The sequence below is a fragment of the Myodes glareolus genome, chromosome 20, assembly GCF_982192425.1.
Source record: "Myodes glareolus chromosome 20, mMyoGla1.1, whole genome shotgun sequence".
NCBI lineage: Eukaryota > Metazoa > Chordata > Mammalia > Rodentia > Cricetidae > Myodes > Myodes glareolus.
Window position 1 is genome coordinate 61,835,301 of NC_142045.1, and position 21,417 is coordinate 61,856,717.

Sequence of the window (21,417 nt, forward strand, 5' to 3'; positions counted from 1 at the left end):
CAACTTCAAGTTTCCTTTCTTAAAATCCATGGAGTCCTAATTACTGTAACATTTGTGGATGTAGGGCTATCTACTAAAGCATGGATAGCCTTTCAGGGGGTCACATCCTAAAGAAGCTGACCGTCCCTCTTGCCCCAATAAATACCAATTGCCAGTAGCATCTCAGGTTAGGGTGGATGGAAGTTCATGAGGCCCTCCACAAATTATGTTGAAATCTTGTCTGACTTGCTCTTTCACAGTCACAACACTGTGCATTTGGGTGTATATTTGCTCTGCTAGGTGAAAGCACTGTTTCTCTGCATCTATTCACCTCTTCAGTCCCTTAAAGTCTTTTCACTCCCTTGGGGGAAGGGTCCATCTCAGTTTTTGAGACAAAGTATCTCATAGAACATGGAGCTTATCATTTCATATAGACTGACTTGTCAGCAAATCTCCACACTCTCCTGTCTCTGCACTATGGTTATAGACACATGCCACTACACACATTTTTATTTTTATTTGGCTGCTGCATATCAAAACTCAGGTTCTCAAGCTTGCTCAAACAGGATGCATTTTCCCAACTGAGTCATTTCTCCAGCCCCATAATAGAATATTTTAAAGTGCAAATGAATGAAGCAGACATTATCCATGATCATATATCTCACAAACATGATCTGTTATCAAATAGATGAGCTGCTGTAAGGGTTAAAGTTAACTTGTAAACCCCACTTGTCCAAGATAATTTCTTGGAGTGCAGGTGCTGGGGAGAGAGCTATTGTTTATGTAAGATAACAAGTCACATATTTTCACTTTAATAAACAAGGTTGGCTGCTCCAATCCCACCGGATGTGTTTGATAACATGTAGGCAAGAGATATATTGGCAGGAGCTAGGTCAGGATAAGGGCTTGCCCTGAATTGGACTAAGGCAAAAAGTACATGGCTTGTGGATTTGGTCTTTATAGGCACCTGACTGACCTAATTTGATATCATTTTTCTGGGAATCCTGGATATGCAGGTCAGGGTCCAACTTCCTGGCTGTATTAAATAAAAATTGCTTTAGTTGAACAATCATGAATTTGGTCTTTCTCCTTACAATTTCCAAGATTAATAATACATAAAGTCAATCCAGTAGGATTTAATTTGTGTAAAGTCCACACACTTTGAGCAGTAATGCACTAGAGGTATGCATACATGTCTTAAAGCTACACGGAAGGCTGAAAATAGAAATACACAGAACAATGTTGTTCAGATTACTTTTCCTCAACCCTTGCTTCACATTAGAAGGACCTGGGGAGCTTTAAAAAATATATTGATGTGCAGGACCCAGCCCAGAACAATTAAATTAGAATCACTTTGTTCAGAGGCTTAGCTAAGACTTAACAGTAAATAGACACTTATGGTTTCATTGAGGAAATTGAGGTCATCCTTTCTCAGTACCTCAAAGTCTGTTCTGCAATCATTCACTCCCTCTCCTCAGCATTAATTTTCCTCCTCATCCCAAGGTTACTCTTTTTTGAATACCCATGTGCCTTAATACTGAAGAACTTCAAAGACATAATAAAATAGAGGAATAAAAGACAATCCCTGGATATGGTGGCTTCTATCCCTGCTGCTAACCTATCTTTCATTGCTCTTAAAACCATTATCCTACAGCCAGTCAGAGGCTACAGGCCTGGACTGGTGATGGGCATGATCACCATGCAAGTATGTGGTGGAGAGATGGGCAAGAAAGAGAAGCAGAGAAGGCCAGGTGTTTTGGAAGAGGCAGAACTGGAGGTTTGGTGGAGATGAGGCTGATATGAAAGGCCTGAACTGCCACCCAAGGCTTTGGTGACATCCGGACCCATGCTGCAGCCAAGGGTTATGTCTGGGTCTGTGGTTATACTGTGGGCAGATCAGTGTTCATGTCCATGTCCCATGTTACCATCAAACGTCATATGGATGTTCATAGTCTGCTCTGTCACCTGAGGTCATGCTGATGTCTGGCAGCTGTGCGGAGATGACCCTGTACCTTGCTGGTCCTGGGAGAATCGGCCCAGTCCTTCATTGGAGATTTGGGCCCAGTGGTTTGGGAAAACTTGCCCTGGCCATCATGGGGCGGGAGAGTAATCCATTGACTTACCAACCCAGCTACCCCAACCCCACATCCAGGACTTTAAGTTGTACTGTAAAACTCGGGCCTTCCCTTGCTCCCTTGGATGCAAATCAAGGACTGTTTTGGCAACCAGCTAAGCTTCCTGCTAAGTTCTGTGCTTGTTTTGCTATAGGCTGGGGGTATAGCCTAGGGCTCTATATCACTTTAAAATGGTAATTTCTCAACCTGCCTGAAAGAGCCCAGGCACCAAGATCCCTCCAACCTGTCTGACACTGCCCTATACCCCTTGCCCACCTGCCTGCAGAGAAGCTCACTTGGTGCCAGCTTCCCCATCCCCCTCTGGCTGGGAGGGGTTTCCATTACTGGGGTCAAAGGGTATTTTAACCCTGGATTAAGTTTGAATAAAGGGGCATTCTCCTCTTGATAATGACTCGAACTCTCTATTTGTGTGTACGTCTTGTATTTTAACCCCTAGGACCTTATCCAGTTCGTGGAAGGTATGGAGTCATGGTTCATACTTGGTGGATGGTGATGCAGACCCCGTGGCGTGGAACTCTCACCACATTGTACCACCCTAACAACCTGCTGGAGCATGTAAAAGGATGCATTCTGTGGAACCATAGCTACATGATCTCCATGAGCCAGGCAACAACAGGAAACCGGAGGGAAGAATAGGCGAGAGTCTAATATGGTGTAGCAGAAACCAGAGGCCTTGATCCACACTCATGTACGGCTCACCTCAATGAACATTTACAATAAAGCTCTTTGTGAAGAAGGGTCCACTGTTTGACATACCACAAGGAGAAGGAGAAAAGATGGAAAATTTTGTGTTTTATTTATAATTTTATTTTTATTTTCTTGGGGGATGCAGACAAGAAAGAACTGGAAAATAAGTGGAATTGGGGTACATGATGTGAAATTCCCAAAGAATCAAAAAAAAAAATCTGAAAGCCAACATTTAAGACAAACAAAATAAATAAAGAAGCAACCCATTGTTCTAGAAATGACTGCTTGTGCCTCCCCCCTTCAGCATGCTAATCTACTGTTCTCTCAGTCCATTCAGGCTTTTGGGATCTGTCCACATTGCCTGACTTCCAACTATGGAAGTAAATCCATTCTTAGTTCCCAGTGAGGCTAATTTCCTTCTGTTCAGGGATGAGCAAATTCTTTGTGTGTCTTTCTTCCCATATATTGTTCTTTAAAAAGAATATGATGATGAAATACCCCGGGTGGCTCGCGGAGCTAGTCCGACAAGGATGGCTGTGGGTCCCTGCAAGATCTCCAGGGTGGCAGCGCCATGCGGCCGGGTGAGTCAGGCGGTCGGTTACAGCAAATAAAAGGCTCATAGGACATAGTATTATTTAAAGAAGAGGGAGACATTTATTGCTTAAAGAAGAGAAAAACAGAGAGGCATAAGAGAAACATAGAGAGAACAAAGACACACATACACACGACACAAGACAAACACACAAGAGAGGGAGAAGATGGCGGTGGGGGAAGTTCAGAAGTAGCTGGGGTGGGCATGGTTAGTTCTTAAAGTGACAGCAAAGAATAACATTCCCAGATCCATTTTATAATAAAAAGTAGAAGGTTAGACATTACAGATTAAAGGAATTGGGGCAGCGAATTCTAAAGGCTGCTTACGGCTGATTTGTGGGTGTCGTCTTTGAGGGGTGGGGGATACGAGAGAAGGCTGGGTGCTGGTCACATCCTGGCATAGTTGATCTCTGCTCCCAACAGGTGTCTGTGGCATGGAAATGTCTGGTCTCCCTTGTACCTGGTTAGGGTATTGGCAGAACAGAGGACAAAGTTAAATTGAGAAAAAAATTTTAGGACCAGGGAATTGAGAGGTTTGTATCTGACCTGTTTATGATGGGTTCTTTAATTTGGCTCCCTGGAACTTATAAGAAAAATAGAAGTTTTAGACATATACATTGTATTAAGAACTCTTTGGGTTTGTAAAAACTGAAATTACAATGAAAAGTATTTTTATTTGGTGAGACAACCTGGCAAAACCTCGCAGCTATCAGACTGTCAGAGATCTTTGAGAAGGATAAGATTTTACTTGAGTTATTGATTAAAAAATGACAGAGAACTTACTTGGTTGGCATCTAGAGCTACTCTTTTGGGTCCTCCCTGGTCGCTGAAGGTTGTATTTGACCTTTGTTGTTTAATGTAGAGCCTGCCAGGCTTTTGAAGACTCTGTGGACTAAGAAATCTGTAGGAAGACAGGCCTACCTTACCTGCGCAGCTAGGCTGTCAATTCCAGTAATTTTGTCCAAGTTTGGAGGTCTCCAGTTTAGGTGAAAGGCAGTCTTTGCCCAATGGTCAGCACTTGGCAGTCGAAGTAAACTGCAGATGGACGCTGGTCTTTGACGGTTTGTCTTCTGTCTTCTCAGAGGAAGAGTGCTTGCTAGGAGCCAACCTGTCTCTTTTTGTTATGAAATGTTTTTTTAAATAATTAAACATTTAAATATCGCATTCCCCAGATCTCTGAGCAGTTGAGGGCTGATTATAAGGCATAGCTGCAGTATAGAATCTGTCTGGAAGGTTGGGTTTGAGTTTGACTGTATTGACTCTTAACAGGTAAGATCCACATTTGTAAAAAGACAGACAGAAAGAAAAAAAAACTGTTTGTAACATTAAGATTAGTGGCAGAACTGACAATGGTAGAAAATAGCTTAAAAGTACATACCAGTTTAAAATATGAGACTTATGATTTTGTAGTCTGAAACAAAATGAAATGGACAATCATTATATATAGAAAGATTGAACAGGAATTAGGCAAACTGCATGCTTCTGATGGGCCCTATCAGAAAGCATATCAGTATGCAAAACACCTGTAATCACAGTTAAGGAGAGGATTTCGGTGAACATCGAGGAGGGGGAGGGGAAAGCAGGACATACATAACGGTGGGAGAGCTTGGTTGCATGATCTGACTCTCAGTAAATCTAGCGATAAAGTCACCTGACCCCAATGAACTTGGCGGCGGACATGTGTTGTGGCTTGAATGGAAGACCGCGGGAATTTTAAAATCCGGGGTCCACCTGGTTGTTATCCAGAGTCTGAATTGTGAAAAACCTGCATAAACAGACAATTTAATGCATATTTAGGCTGGTACGACTTGCTTTCTCAGGTCAAGACCATGAAAATCCCGCAAAAAAAATGGCATCTCGAGCCTATGGGGAAGGGCTCCCCGTTTGAGATGCAAATGAACATCCAGACCTGTGCCCAAGCGTCTGAGGTACACATGTGGGATGCTAAAGGCCGAACCAGATCAGCCTTTTACGTCTGCGAGAAAGATGAGAAAGAAGAAAAGAATAAAATAAGAGAGGAAGGAGGCTGGGAACCCCGGGTTCCCAGTTGCAGAAATGGCGGAAGCTGGCCAGGCCAGCTGTCCCAGTCATGGGCTTAACAGAGGACGCAAGCCGTAATGAACACCAGTGACAGGGTGGAGAAGTACCCCTCCCCGAGCCCAGAAACACCGGGAGGACCGGTCAATCCCGGGTTAAAAAGGCTCAGATAAGCTGGCTGGAGTGAGGAAACTTACAATTAGAAGCCGGTATTGTTTGTAGAAAGAAGTCCAGGCAGTTGGCGGTGTTGAGGAAGGCCCTCGGTCCCCATTCAATCCTGGAAGTTGGTGGTCAGAGTCCCAGATGAAAGTGAAGCTGGGACTCTGGCCCTTGGCGGGTGAAACTCTAGAGTCCGCGGCACCAAATATTGTTCTTTAAAAAGAATATGATGATGAAATGCCCCGGGCGGCTCGCGGAGCTAGTCCGACAAGGATGGCTGTGGGTCCCTGCAAGATCTCCAGGGAGGCAGTGCCATGAGGCCAGGGGAGTCAGGCGGGCAGTCACAGCAGATAAAAAGCTCACAGGACATAATATTATTTAAAGAAGAGGGAGACATTTATTGCTTAAAGAAGAGAAAAACAGAGAGGCATAAGAGAAACATAGAGAGAACAAAGACACACATACACACGACATGAGACAAACACACAAGAGAGGGAGAAGATGGTGGTGGGGGAAGGTCAGAAGTGGCTGGAGTGGGTGTGGTTAGTTCTTAAAGTGACAGCAAAAGAATAACACCATATACTGTTTATCTGTAGTTCTGATGTCTCTTCTCAACTTGGTCTTAAATTCCTAACTATAAACACAATCTACTGTTTAATCCTTCCTTGCTTTTTTATTTCTGTATTTCTTTCTCACTATTGTAACCCAGACAAGCTTCAAATATTGATTCCTTCTAGCTCAACCTCTAAAATGCTAGATATATTTGGATATACTTGACTAATATTTCATTCTAACCCTAAACTAATTCCTATTATTCTCTCAGTTGCTTGAGATACATGTCAATGACATCCTACTTAAGCACAAATATTCAATTAATCTTCACATTAAGCAGTGCAGTGCCTCCATTATCTCTCCTGCTACCACCTCAATTCACGTTCATCTGAACCAAGTCAGAATCTCAAGACTGTTTTTTTTGTTCTTTTTGTTGCTGCTGCTGTTGTTTTGTTTTGTTTTCCTTATTCTCTTCATTTACTTCTGATTTTCCTAAAGTAATTCTTCATAGTTGTCTTTCTTTTATAAAACAAAAGCAACAAAATAAATACTTTTTGGCTTTCTCTCAAGGTTGAGCTCTTTATTATAACCTATAAGGATAAGATCTGACCACACCCACCTTGGTGGTAAGGCTGCAAATCAACAGTCCCCTGAACCCTAGGCATGTCTGGTCATGTCTGGACTTTCTCATCGTGGTGTCTAGAAATCAATTTTTTTCTTTTCCGGGATTGCTTTTTTTCTGAACTGCTGACAAAGCTAGCTTCTATCCTATGAGGTCTCAGTTTCTCAAGTGCATCTCCTTCCTCTCCATACTAGCTCACAGGACTCCTGCTCCAACTTACACTCACACCACTGCCAGAACTCTGACCCCTTTCTGTTGTGATGACTGTTGCAGCACAATTATGTATTCAGATATAAATGTACTCATTTTTATCTCATTAGACTACTAGCTCCCAAGAGGGAAGGATTTGTCTTCATTCCTAGTATATGCTTAATACTTACAGCAGAGTTTAGCAATCATTAGGGTCATGATAAATGTTTTGATTGGATAAAATACACTAAATCAAATGAAACTTGTTATTTCTTAATCTGTTAGCTCTTTGAGAATGCGCTTTATTTTTATACTGGGTTAAGTTTCTTTTTTCATTTTATTTTATTTGCAAACTTTCATGGTGATCTCATAAATCACTAGGATCACAGCTCATTTCCTGAATACTAAGCATTCAATTTACTCTAATGTTGCTCCTTCATGGAAAACCTTAACTGAAGATATGTTTCTGAAGCCTTTTTGACCATCTTTGACGTCACAATCATTAATTAACTCTTAGTACCCATTATATACATTTTGTTTCTGGTTTCTACAACAGAGCCCTATTAGACTTCCTGGGGTGCACTGATGCTCTTTTTCATTTACTGTCATTTTTGCTCACTCACTTTCCTGTCTTCTCCAGTGGTCACTTTTGTTCTCGTCAGCTTTCAGGACTTATGCTCTATATAACCACTCATTCTCTTAGACACTCTAAAATAAAGAAATAGGATATGCTGCTAGATGTGTGCTTTTTCCCCAGTGTTTGAAAGCATGGGCTCATCTTTTGTAAGAAAGCATAGGTATCCCGGAGACACTCCCATGAGATATTTTTATCGCATGTACTTTTGGGATCAATGGAGATATTAGTATATCTGCACACCTGTGTGCACATGTGTGTATGTGCATGTTTATGTGCAAATGAGAGCCAGTGTTCCAGGTCTGCCACCTTCTTCAATCACTTTCCGTCTTATTTTGGGGGACAGCATCTCTCACAGAATCTAAAACTCACTAAATCAGTTGGTATGGCTGACCAGCACTAGATAGATATCTCTTTTGTCTCTCTTTCTCTAGCACTGAGACTACAGGTTTGCAACTGTGATCTCAGAGCTTTCTGTGTGTGGTAGAGATCTGACCTAAGGTCCTTGTACTTGCATTGTAAGCACTTGAGCAGTGGAGTTGTATCAACAACCCAGCCACCAGGGCTGTACTAACTATCACACAAGATCCATCACACGGTTTGGAGGTTTGAATAAGATGTCTCCCATTGCTTAAACCATTAGAATATTTGGTTTCCAGTTGTAGTACTGACTGGGGAGGCTTAGGAGGTGCAGATATTTTGGTGGCGGTATGTCACTGGAGGTGGACTTGTGACAATTCAGTTTTACTGTTTGGGGCTTGCTATTAAAGATGTGAGTCATCAGCTTTTGCTCCAGTTACTATGCCTGCTGACTACTGCTTCTCTCCACCATCATGAATTCTAACCTCCTGGAACCTTAAAGCCAAATGCACTCTCTTATAAGATGCTTTAGTCATGGTGGTTTATCACAGTAGTAGTGTTCCACGCTATCCTCGCCAGCAAGAACCACGTGGGACACAGGATCCTACTGTAGAAATAGCTTTAATGTCCCTTGGGAGAGCGAGCATCAGTCAACATGGCGGAGACCCAGATATGAAGGAAGCCATCCCTTATATATGAAACAGACCCTGCTTCGGACGTGTTATTTTTGGATTGGTCCGCTACTCCCAGTCCCAGGTGATGTCTCGGGAGTAGACGGGGACAGTAGTGGAAAATTACCAACACGTGTGCATTCACCTGGCGGTGAAGCCGGATGTCAGCGCCATCTTGTGATGGAGAATGTGGCTGTGACCCTCTACATCTCCCCCTAATTTTACTTCTTTGTAGAAAGGCAACTCCCTCAGAAGGTAAAGATAGAGGTCGCACTTCCCAAAATGGAAACATTAAAATGGGCTTACACGGAATCTGTCCCTAGGCTCATGACATCTGGAACTTATCCGGCCTGTCCTCTGTCATTTTTCTGGGAAAGGGGAATATACGGCAGGAAACCCTTATGCAGGGCGACTTATCTCTCAGAGAGGGCCATTCTTTGTGTGATGCTCATTTTAGCTCGACAACCTTTAGGGTTAGCTAAGCCAAGCATTTCATCCTGTGTCATGGACCACAGTCCTAGGGGTGTAGGAGCTGGTTGGCTTAAACCTTACTGCTTTAACATAGATAACCACATATAAGCAGAGGCTCCCTGTTTTAGGGCAGCCAGCGCTGTGCAATAACCATTTTGTCCCTAAGACTTTGGGATTTGAGTCAGCAGACCATCCAGAGGAGGAACATTGTTTTATAGCATAGGACCGTTTTATCCCCATCCATTCTTTGAAGTAGGGGATGAAGGACATGACCCAGGATTGGAATCCATTGGCCAGGCTTATGTCCATTTGTGTGGAGTTGATTATCATGATGGACCGTCTCAAGGAAGACAGCAAATCATCAAAATTTTTCTGTAAGATACAAAGACAATTTTTTGGACAAGTTAGCCATTTTTATAAAGTTTTTATATGGTACATTGGTCACACATAAGGCTGGAGTTTTTTATTTATAGCCCAATTGGGCAAGCTGCCATAAGAATCTACCTGTTTTTGTATTAGGTCAATTATTTGATTAAGAACCATTATTTTACCTCTAATAGATGTATTTATGGTAACCTGCTGATCCAGGGCTGTAGCCATTGTGGTAGATAACTGATTGAGGGTCTCTGTTTTTTATGGTATAGGCCGTGCTGCCCCAGTGGTGCCTAGGAAAAACCCAGGCCCTGTTTGTTGATATTAGGTTTAAGATTTATTGGCTCCCATATTTCTTGCCGGGTACGGTGGCCTCGGGTTCTAGAGCCCGCCCACCATCCAAGGGCTGTGTGCGGCCCTGGGCCTGCTCGCTGCGCGGCTCCACGTGTCCCAGGCCAGGAAGTGGCGGCTCCACCCCCAGGCGCCCCCCGCCTTCCACGCGGGGCCAACCCAGTCCTCCGCAGCTGTGTTGGTGGGGGAGTGTGGCGGGAGCCAACACCCAGACCGAGGTGGCATAGGCCGGCAACATCTCAAGGTCCGCGCCAGAGCCGCTGCGACTCAAGGGGCCGATGGGAGAGGCGGCAAACAGGGCCGCTTCCCTACTAGCAAACTCTTAACACCTGTGCCATAGCAAAAGCGGCTGTAAACTCTCACAAATCCAGCCAACGACCCAATCATCCCAAAATCCAAGGGCCCTTCGCATCCACCTCCCTGCGGATCCCGAAACATCAGACAAGCCAAGCGTATATACAGCAATCTTTTAGGAGGACTTGAGTTTTTAAAATGTTAAGCAGTTTTTAAAAACTTAAGTCGCATTATGTAGATGTAATACGGTACTGCCTGTTTATTGCGTTTAAACCTTAATTGTGCTTTTATTAAGATAATTACGACCAGTCCTGCCTGAAGCCAGCATAGTTTAGCATAGCCAAGTGGAACCAGAGCCATTTTAGCCTCAGAGACCCTCACAGTTTTAGGTACATTGTAAGCCTTCTGGCCTGGCTGTTTGTGGCACCACTCTCATTTTTGGTACTGCTGTGACACCCTCCAGGCCAGGCACCAACTGAGCCGGCACAACGTGCCCCCCACCATATCCACCCAGCAAAGCTCCGCTCCAGCCGCCCTTTAGCTGTAGCTGTATTTATTTTGAGTCCAAACTGGTGCACGGAGTAAAGCAGAACTCAGAGAAGCAGGCTTGCTGCTCTGCAACCATTGAAAGGGCCTCATTTAATCTTTTAGGGAATTTGGGGGTCGTTAGTCTCTCTGGCTATTTCCTGCTAAATTGGGACGTTGTATTTTAGGGGTATATATTACAACATTTTAGGAGGTCTCGGTGATTTAAACCACATAAATCCCAAGTACACCTTTAGGCTCTCATTTTCTGTGGAGACGAAAACAGAACCTCTCCTCCAAAACATCATATTCTTAAGCCCATGTTTTAAATTTAAACTACCTTTTTTAGCAGTTCCTAAATTTAAATATCTTTTTCCTGTCCAGTATATAAAAAACAACGCAAACAACATTTTTTCCCCCATTTTTTACCGGAGGGTCATTTTTAACTTATCTGGGTGCGTGCACAACCTCCCACTGCTGCTCAGTTTCTGATATGCTCTCTGGACTTTAGAGCGTACCTCTCTGAGCATGCACACCTGCAGTTTTGAATCCTTCCTGAATCCAAGGTGAATTCAAGAGATCCCCGTCGGTGCAGTGGTCAGGATTTCCCGGGTTTCGGCACCAGATGTCCCACGCTATCCTCGCCAGCAAGAACCACGCGGGACCCAGGATCCTACTGTAGAAATAGCTTTAATGCCCCTTGGGAGAGCGAGCATCAGCCAACATGGCGGAGACCCAGATATGAAGGAAGCCATCCCTTATATATGAAACAGACCCTGCTTCGGACGTGTCATTCTTGGATTGGTCTGCTGCTCCCAGTCCCTGGTGATGCCTCGGGAGTAGGCGGGGGCAGTAGTGGAAAATTACCAACATGTGTGTGTTCACCTGGCGGTGAAGCCGAATGTCAGCGCCATCTTGTGATGGAGAATGTGGCTGTGGCCCTCTACAGTAGTAGAATAAAAGTAACCAATTATACATGATAGTCCCCTGATGACACTTCATACACAGGTAGTGCTATGGGTGAACAGCACTCTAACTTGAGCAGAATACCAAGTGTTATTTTAAGACATAAATGTTCCTAATTTAAACGTTCCTCAGTGAGTCAAATGGCAATTGTGTGCTCCTCTTAGAGAAAGGATTTACACCTACATTGCAAATTATGAAGCATACAGCAATGTTCTTATCACTTACTTCCTACTGTTTCTGTTAAAAGTTCCCAGAGGACCACTTAGAAAATACAAACAATGGAGTTATAGTACATATAAAAGATAAAAAAGATCACAGAGACATAAAAATAAAATATAATATATTTAAATTGTAAAAATGTTATTTCAAAGATTATAGTTAATATGTATTTGATGGCTAATTTTTCATATTAATATAAGATTTCTTCCCACATTTCATACTGAGATCTTCAAAAGGCAGTGTTTAATGCTGCAAATGTCTTTTTCTGGGTGGTTGAACCTAAAATGTCAAAAAACCAAATGTCACCCTCGATTTCAGAATTGTGATATTTAGAAACAAATAAATTGTTGAGACTGCCATTAAGTTGAAAATATTAATATATTGTAATGAAATACAGTTCTCACTGTGGTGAATTATACTAGAAATGACAAATTATCCCACTTTTCTGCATTTGAAAAGTAGATGTGAGAAAGAGTAATGTTTTGTGTTGAGTACAGAGAAAAATGTAAGTGTCTGTCTATAATTAGGTACCCTAACAAGCAAGCTTTTGCTCAGGAACTAAAGTCCCACTCATCGCCAAAGCTCAGAAAGAGTGAAGTTGTAGACTCCATTTGTCTTAAGGCAATGCCTTCTAGCTTTGTCCTTTGGATTATCTTACTCTTTTCCCCCACTCCACCCTTGTTTTGACTTTTTGTTTTTTAGCTTTTATTGTGCTCTTCCAGGATATCAATACCTCAAGCTCTTATTCTTCATAATTTAAAAGGATCCTATAGGGAAGTAACTACCTGATTTGTCTGGTATGAAATACTTGCTGATAGCTAGGGCTCCTTGAAAGTTAGGAGTGAATTACATTGATTCATCTAACGTTGACTATTAACAAAGGATCTCATGCTAGCCAATTGGCTCTAAAATTCTTGATTAGAATAGAAAGTTAAACAATGATGGTCACAGAATGTATTTAATTCTCGGTGGAATAGCAATGACTTCCAATAACTGACGGAGTCAATGGTAATAATAGAGATAGAACAAATTTTATTTTTATTATTAATTGTATCATGATCATCATCATCATGAGAGACAGATCTCACTGTATAGCCATGGGTGGCTTGGGACTCACTATGTAGACCAGGTTATGCTTGAATTAAAGTAGATCCTCTTACTTCTGTATTCCTAGTGCTGTGATTAAAAAAATGAACCACAATTCCCAGACTACTGTTGAATTAAATTTAAATATACCATTAGAATATTAAAACCATTGAAAATAATTTATCATCGTGTCTCAAAATCTCCAATCAATGTATAGCATAATGTTTGTTTGGTTAAAAAGATTCACATGCATTTGGTGTCTGTTTTAGTCTGTGATTTTGCAACATGATATCTGTGTAGGAGTCTTTAGGAGAGGGCCAGATAATATTTTGAATTTACATTATCAGAAAAAGGAGGTCAGGTGGGAGGATAAACAGGAATGTGCAACTCAGCCAAAGTGGGGAACTGAGTCCATGCAGGGCCAGGCTAGGAATGGGCAACTCAGCCAAAGTGGGGTACTGAGTCCATGCAGGGCCAGGCTGGGAATGGGCAACTCAGCCAAGGTGGGGCACTGAGTCCATTCAGGGCCAGGATAGGAATGGGCAGCACAGCCAAGGTGGGACACTGAGTCCATGCAGGGCCAGACTGGGAATGGACAACTCAGCCAAGGTGGGGCACTGAGTCCATTCAGGGCCATTATAGGAATGGGCAGCTCAGCCAAGGTGCGACACTGAGTCCATGCAGGGCCAGGCTGGGAATGGGCAGCTCAGCCAAGCTGGGGCACTGAGTTCTTGCAGGGCCAGGATAGAGTCTAAAATTTCTCCCTTTGACTTCTTCAGTTCTGATTCTTCTGACTTATTGATATTAGTATATGCACACCTGTGTGCACATGTGTATACGTGCATGAAGGACCTGGAAAGTCGATCAGCAATCATAATTTATGTCCAGAGTTTTCAGTCTCAAAGAGAGGTGTCCTTTACCTGTCAGTCTCAGTTTTCCAAATGGCAGGTGAAATGCCCAAACAACTGACAACTAAACCAGACAAGAAAAATGTAACAAGGGTCATCAAGGGCAATCAGTCCAGAGTGCTCTCCATTTTGCCCACTGACTACAATGACCATGTTCACTTTCACATCCACATAGCTGGTGTGGAGTTTGTACAGTCCAAGTGATGGCGGAGCTTAAAAAAAAAATCCCACACTAGCTCAGACCTGAGAGGTAGATAGTTGTTTAGGGGGGAAACTTAAAAATGGGGATTATCTGCTTGAATGGTGGATGGAGTTAGGATCCAAACGATCCAAACGAACAAATAGAAACCAAGCAGACTCTGCAGTGCTCTTTGTTATAACTACAAATGGAAAATAGTGTGAAGCTTAGTAATGTAATAAATAAACAAATGCATGAGCTCATGCAGTGGCCATGAATCAACAGACTGGATACATCTGGATGAATCCCAAGACAAAAATTCCAAGTAAGAGAAGCCAGGCAAAAAGCACACGCTTGACAGTTCCATTCATACACAATTATGAAAAGCACATGTTGTTCTAAGGTGACACCTTCTGGAAGCCTGGCCATCAGGGAAGTAATAAAGAGGAAGCAAGAGAGTAAATTGAAAACCTTGAAAAGATGGAACGTGCACAGAGAATCTGGATTATGTATATTATTGTGTTTGATTTTTTGACTGAAGAGAGACATTTGATTCTGGGTACTGCTAAGAAAGATATCTTGAAATTTGGGTCTCAGGAGTTGTTGCTTTGCAAAAGATGTTCTGCTTTTGTTTTCACAGAAGATGAGAACCATTGGATTCTTTTTATGGACCAAGACCCTCCAAAAGGTTGTTGTGAATACTTTGTTGTTGAAATTACTTTGCCCAATTAACAGTAGGAAGTAGTTTAGAGATAATGACGCCCAAATTCCCTAAATGGTTGTTTACTGGAGGTTGTTGGACCAAGGGGGAACAGCGTAGGGGACAGCAGGACAGGGAGATGGCAGTGGTCCCTGGCTCTGTGCTCCCAAGAGTTTGTAGTGCGAGTGGTGAACTTTCCTACAGGATTCAAGAGACTGCGCACAGCAGCTGTGGAAGGTCCCTGGGGCCCACTTGAAGCCCTGGCTCCCAGTAGCAACAGGAGGCTCATTGCCCTGGCCCAGTCAATGCCTGACCTGCTTGAGCCGCCCTGGCCGTTTGTGGTGGTGCATGTTGGTAGGATTTGCTGAAGGAGGCAGATGTAGGAGGATCTGGAGTTCAAGGCCAGCATTTATGACTGCTGCTAATCAGCTGATCCTGAGCCATCCTGGTTGAGACTTTGAGATCACCACGGCTTTGAGATCACCATTACCACTGTGGCCTCCATGGCAACTGGAATTGCCATCAGCCAGATGGCTGCTGTGGCTATCTTGTAGAATAACTATGTTTGCTAAGGCCTTTTCCAATTTATTGTTTTCATATTGGTGCTACTAAGCCTATTCCAGTCCAGAACCTTGGTGTAGTTGTACAGAAAAGAGGGAGATGTTGGGGACTGTGGACCTCCAGACCATGAATTTTCTGTGACCCTCCTGCCTGCTGGAGTAAACAACCTGTTTTACTGTGCTTGCAGCTGCTCTGAGCAAACAACTTGCTTTGCAGCTGCTGTGAGCATGAGACCCTCAGGAATTCCTGATGGTAGGGGAATGGTTTCTGGTTGACTTGCAACTGAGAGTTAGGGTGTGGAAGGAGACCCTATATAAGCTGTCCTGGAACACAATAAAGAGGTATTTTTGGCTGTGTGTGTGTGTGTGTGTGTGTGTGTGTGTGTGGTCCCATGGTGTACAGCAGGACACTACACCAAAGGAAACTTATTTTCTATTTGTCCACAACTGTCTTCCCCCCAATGAATAAAATACCGCATCTTATATTTAATCTGGCTGTAGTCAGAACCTGCTGTCCTTAGAGGCAGCACTGTGTCTTTTTGCTTTGCTATTCTTTGATCTCCCACTTTCTTTCTCAGAGCAAGGCTTATTCCCTCAAGTTCTAGAGGGACATCGCTTTTGATGGCCTCCTGCAGTCACAGTTTTCAGAAGCTTCAGCTCTCTTTCTCATACACTGTAAGACTAGGCTCTTACACTAATTGCTCAAAGAAAAGGCATCTGGAACTCATAAATTCTCCCATGACTGCTTAGCACATCTAGCTTTAGGACAATGATGACTCTAACCTCTTAATCCTTTTATGAGCTGTTGGGGATTGTTATTTCCAGTTAAGGCTCCCACCTTGGCTAGTTTTAGCCAGTAGAGTTAGGTGGATTGTGGTAGCAGTTTAATAGTAATAAAATCAGAAATGAATACTTTTGAATCTTTTATGATGACTACTGTCATTTTATTGAGGCTTTAATGAAAATATGCTTTGGGCAAAAGAACCAATTAAACAGTAGGGAGAGACAGAAAATGAAGCACTATTTTATTATTATTTTAGATAACCAAAAAGATGTCTTTTAATTTTTCTTTTAAAGGAATTCTTCTTAGGACTAGAAAATAGTTTAGTGGTGAAACACTTGTCTCTGATACATAAGGCTTTAAATTCAATTCCCAGCACTGAAAGAAAAAAAAGGAGAAAGAAGAGTTCTCAAAATAAACCTTAATATCTTGAAAAGTCTCTAACAGGCTTATCTATTTTCATTCTTGTCTTAATCACACTCTCGTGATAATTTCATCTTAACGGTTGTTGAGAGGAGAATTCTTGGCATTAATATTTTCATGTTTCGTCTCCCAGATAGTCTGTGTCTGTGTTAAGTATTGATTTGAATAATTTTTTGTCTTATTTTCTTATTTATGCACAGGAGAATAGTGAAATTTCAATTGTTTTATTTCTGTATACACTGAGAAATTTTCATGAGTTGTTTTCTCTCTTAGTGAATAACCATACTTGTGTTTTGTTGACTTTCTTCTAAATTGTTTCTTTCTCATTTCTGTAAACCCTTTCCTAAGAACAGGATTGAACCAAAAGTGTTCTGTAACAATAGTATTGAAAGACCTTCACCCACTGGGTACAGGCCCAAGAGGGATAAGCCCCGCGACTCAATTAACCAGTTCAGCAGATGCAAGAAGCGAGAGGGTTTATTAACGATAACACAACCCGGTGTCTCTAGTCTCCAAAGAGGCTGAGCGCACACCGAACAGCAATTCCAGCAACTTTTCATAGGCAAAACCAACAACATTAAAATAATGGGTATAAGGTACAGAACAATTGGATACAACAGTTAGCATTTTGGGTCAGTTTTTGGCTATAGCTATTTGTTCCTCTTATTTCCCAGAAATACCATAAAAGCCCCAAACCCTGTTCTGGAAAGTCCCCAAGCCCTCTCCTGGGTGCTAGGTGTTTCCTGGCAGGATGGTGGTGCAGAGTACTGTGGTCATGGTGCAGTTGGCAGTCAGGGCTGTTTTGCAAGTTTTGTACTTTTCCACTGCTGATTGTCATCCACCTAGGGAATATGCTTAAAGCAGTTGCAAGCAGGCTTTTTGAATTGGGGTCGTATGGGATCAAATGAACTTTATTTAAGATAAATAGCATAGTGATGTTGCCCACTTAGCAAGATCACTATGCTATTTGTAGATTTATTATAATTTATAATCTAATTTGTTATCCACTTCAATATCATCCGTCTTGGGTAATCACCCAGCATCTGATATTATAAAAACAATTAGGGGTGTTCTTTGTTCACTTAGGTAGTATAAACACCTTGCTTCAGTTGAGGTTTGAAGATGATAGAAGAGGGCGAGAAGTAAGACATACTGGATATATATTTCCATGTCCATGGGGAATTTGGTGAAACTACTTGCACCAGTTTCAAATGACAATCTTCTTAATCATTCAGTTATCGAAATTCTCATAAATTCTTTCACATAAAAATACCTCATTGTGAAGTAAGGTCTACAAACTCAGAACTTCCAAGCATGGAAATGCAATCTATTGATTATATAGAGTGGAAACCAGTACTTCTCAGACTTGACCGCACACAGACACAGTTGCTTAGAAGTCATGCCACCTAGCCCATCCACTAGACAATTAGAAATTCTAAGCTTCCGTCTCCCAACCACATCAGTGTTTTAAACACCTCTAGTCATTCAAATGTGGGATCTGATCCTTTGCTATGTATACAAGTGCAAAGTATACTTCAGGAAGTTTGAAATATTTCCTCTCCTTAATTTCTGGCATGTCACTCATTTTTTATAGATAATAATTATTCTAGAATAATCATTTATGGTATTTCAATTTTCTGTACAACATACAATTTTTATATGCTGGTTAATTTTAATTGCTAACTTGACACACCTGGAGTCATCTGAGAGGCAAGGCTTGTTTGACAAATTGCTAAGACCATATTGTCCTAAGAGTCACGGCTGTGGTATTGTCTTATTATTACTTGATGTAGAAGGGCCCTGTGTGTTACTATTTCTAGGCAAGTAGTCTTGAATTGTTCAGGAAAGCTAGCCAAGGCTGAATCTGAATAAGCAAACTAGTGAATAGAGTTCCGTCAGCTTCCTGATTAAGTTCCTGTTTGAGTTTCTGCCATGACTTTTCTCGGCTGTAGATTATGATCTGGAAGTGAAAACCAGATAAACCCCTTCATTCAGTAAGTTGCTTTTGGTCATAATGTCTTTTCACAGAAAACAAAAGGAAACTAAAACAAAACATTATTTTACATTAATTCATTTTAACTATGACTTATTGTGCCTATCATGAACCAGAAAATGTTCTCAACACCAACCAAAGTACTGTTAATAAAATGTGGAAAGCATCCAAAATAAAGTGTTAAAGACATATGGGAGAGGATAAGGGTGTTTGGACATCGCTGGTGCAGTGAAGTCTCTTTGAGAAAACAGCAAAGACCAGTAGGAAGAGGAAAAAAAAACACTCCTGTACAAGTTGTATACTCAGCCATTTGAAGTTTTCTTCCTCCCCTTCCAGAACTTCAAGGGACAAATGTCACGGGAAATTTAAGGCACTGTGATATTATTTCTTTAAAAATGGTCTGCATGACCATTACTCTGTACTGTCTGTTTTACTCTTGATCTAGGTCTGAATTTGATTTAGTAGATATCAATTATCACCCTGAAGGCCAAGGTATTTTAGTTCTCAGTGGATCTCCATGCTACATTTCAGCATCCTTAGTGGGTTCTTCCTCTAGTATACATTAAGATAGTCACCAGTTCTTTATTTTCCAAATAGACTAGTAGAATGGTTAATGGAAAATATTCTTAAGTTGTTGAGTGAGCAGTTCCCTCGTGATACTTTTACTTTGGTTATCCAAGACACTTTTTAATATTGAAAATAAGAAATAATTTATTTTTAAGCTTCATAAGTATCTCACAATTTAACTGTACTCTGTCTTCATGTTGTGGCATTTTTCTCTATGCAGTATCTGCTGTTTACCAAGCACAAATCTATTCTTCTTTTCAACAGAATGCCAGTTATGTCTGTGGTGTTAAATCATGAATTTAAAGTTCACATTAATCTTTCAAGCATTCCTTGTTGGAGGCAAGTGTCACCTTGTCCTAATGATTAAATGAAAGTCATTGGGTGACAATACAGGGACAGTTGTTATTTTCTTGATAAAATCATCTAGACAAACCACGTGGTAACATTTTTTTTTTAAAGACAGGGTGTCTAATAGCTAAATCTGGCTTCAAACTTAGACATAGTAAAAGATAACCTTGAAGTCCTCACCCTCACTCCTCCTGCTTCTGTGTTTGGATTATAGGGGTACACCGCTACTATGCCCTGTTTAAGCAAGGCCTGGGATAGATTTCCCATTATTCTGTATCCAAACAAGGGGCTCACTCTATCAATGACTATATACACAGCACTCTGTTTTGTGACTTATGTCCTTTATTCTTTATTACTTCTTTTCTAATATGATGGTTTGATGACCACTGAAAAGAATTTTATATTGTAATCTTAAGGCCCAAGGACTCACTGTAAGGAGACTGGATTAGAAGTTATAGACTTCCTCTTTCTGTCATGGCTTAGTTGATCCACCTAGTGCAGTTTCTCCCCCACTTTTTAAATTGAGCTCTACATTTTTCTCTACTTCCCTCCCTGCCTCTCTTCTTCCCACTTCAAACCTCCCCCAAGGTCCCCATGCTCCCAATTTACTCAATAGATCTTGTCTTTTTCTACTTTCTACTTCCCATGTAGATTAGATCTATGTAAGTCTCTCTTAGGGTCCTCATTGTCTCTGGGATTATGGTTTGTAGACTGTCTTTCTTTGTTTTCTGTTTAAAAACCACCTATGAGTGAGTACATGTGATAATTGTCTTTCTGTGTTTGGGTTACCTCACTCAAAATAATGTTTTCTAGCTCCATTCATTTTCCTGCAAAATTCAAGATGCCATTATTTTTCTCTGCTATGTAGTACCCCATTGTGTAAATGTATCAGTTTTCCTTATCCATTCTTCAGTCAAGGGACATTGAGGTTGTTTCTAGGTTCTGGCTATGACAAACAATGTTGTTATGAACAGAGTTGAGCACGTGTCTTTTTGGCACAATGGAGCCTGCTATGAATATATACCCCAAAACTGGTATTACTGGGTCTTGAGGAAGATTGTTTCCTAATTTTCTGAGAAATCACCACACTGACATCCAAAGGGGCTATACCACCTTGCATTCCCACCTGTGATGCAGGAATGTTTCCTTTACCCCACAACCTCTCCAGCATAAGTTGTCATCAGTGTTTTTGATCTTGGCAGTTCTTAACAGGTGTAAGATGGAATCTCAGAGCTGTTTTGATTTTCATTTCTGTGATGACTAAGAATGTTGAAAATTTCTTTAAGTGTCTTTTAGCTATTTTAGATACCTTTGTTGAAAGTTCTCTCTTTAGATCTGTACTCCATTTTTTATTGGATTGTTTGTTCTTTTGATGACCAATTTCTTGAGTTCTTTGTATATATTGGAGATCAGACCTCTCTCTGATGTGGGGTTAGTGAAAATATTTTCTCATTTGGTAGGCTGTCATTTTGCCTTGTTGACCATGTCCTTTGCTTTACAGAAGCTTTTCAGTTACAGGAGGTCCCATTCAGTAATTGTTTCTCTCATTGTCTGTGCTGCTGAGGTTATATTTAGACAGTGGTCTCCAGTGTCAATGTGTTCAAGTGTATTTCCCACTTTCTCTTCAATAGCATTCAGTTTTTGTTGAGGTCTTTGATCCATTTGGACTTGAGTTTTGTGCATGGTGATAGATAGGGGTTTATTTTCTTTCTTCTACATGTTGATATCCAGTCATTCCACCACCACTTGTTAAATATGCTTTCTTTTTTTCCATTTGATATTTTGTGCTTCTTTGTCAAAAATCAGGTAATCAAAGATGTGTGGATTGATATCCAGGTCTTTTATTTGATTCCATTGGTGCTCTTGTTTGTTCTCATGCAAAAACCAGGCTATCTTCAGTACTGTAGCCCTGTACTAGAGTTTAAAGTTAGGGATTGTGATGCCTCTAGAAGTTCTCTTTTTGTACAGGATTGTTTTGGCTATCCTGGGTTTTTTCCTTTTCTATATGAAGTTGAGTATTGTTCTTTTGAGGTCTGTAATGACTTTTGCTGGGATTTTG

General features: G+C 41.4%; 1 protein-coding gene across 1 annotated transcript in view; it reads left to right on the top strand.

Annotated features, from left to right (window-relative positions):
- Positions 1–14,741: 14,741 nt before the first annotated feature.
- The window catches only part of LOC148118869 (uncharacterized), a 67,653-nt gene continuing 60,977 nt past the window's right edge, over positions 14,742–21,417 (top strand). The window contains 2 exon segments of the mRNA XM_087899413.1: positions 14,742–14,802; positions 14,891–15,040. Of these exon segments, the coding sequence (XP_087755539.1) occupies positions 14,742–14,802; positions 14,891–15,040 (211 nt within the window).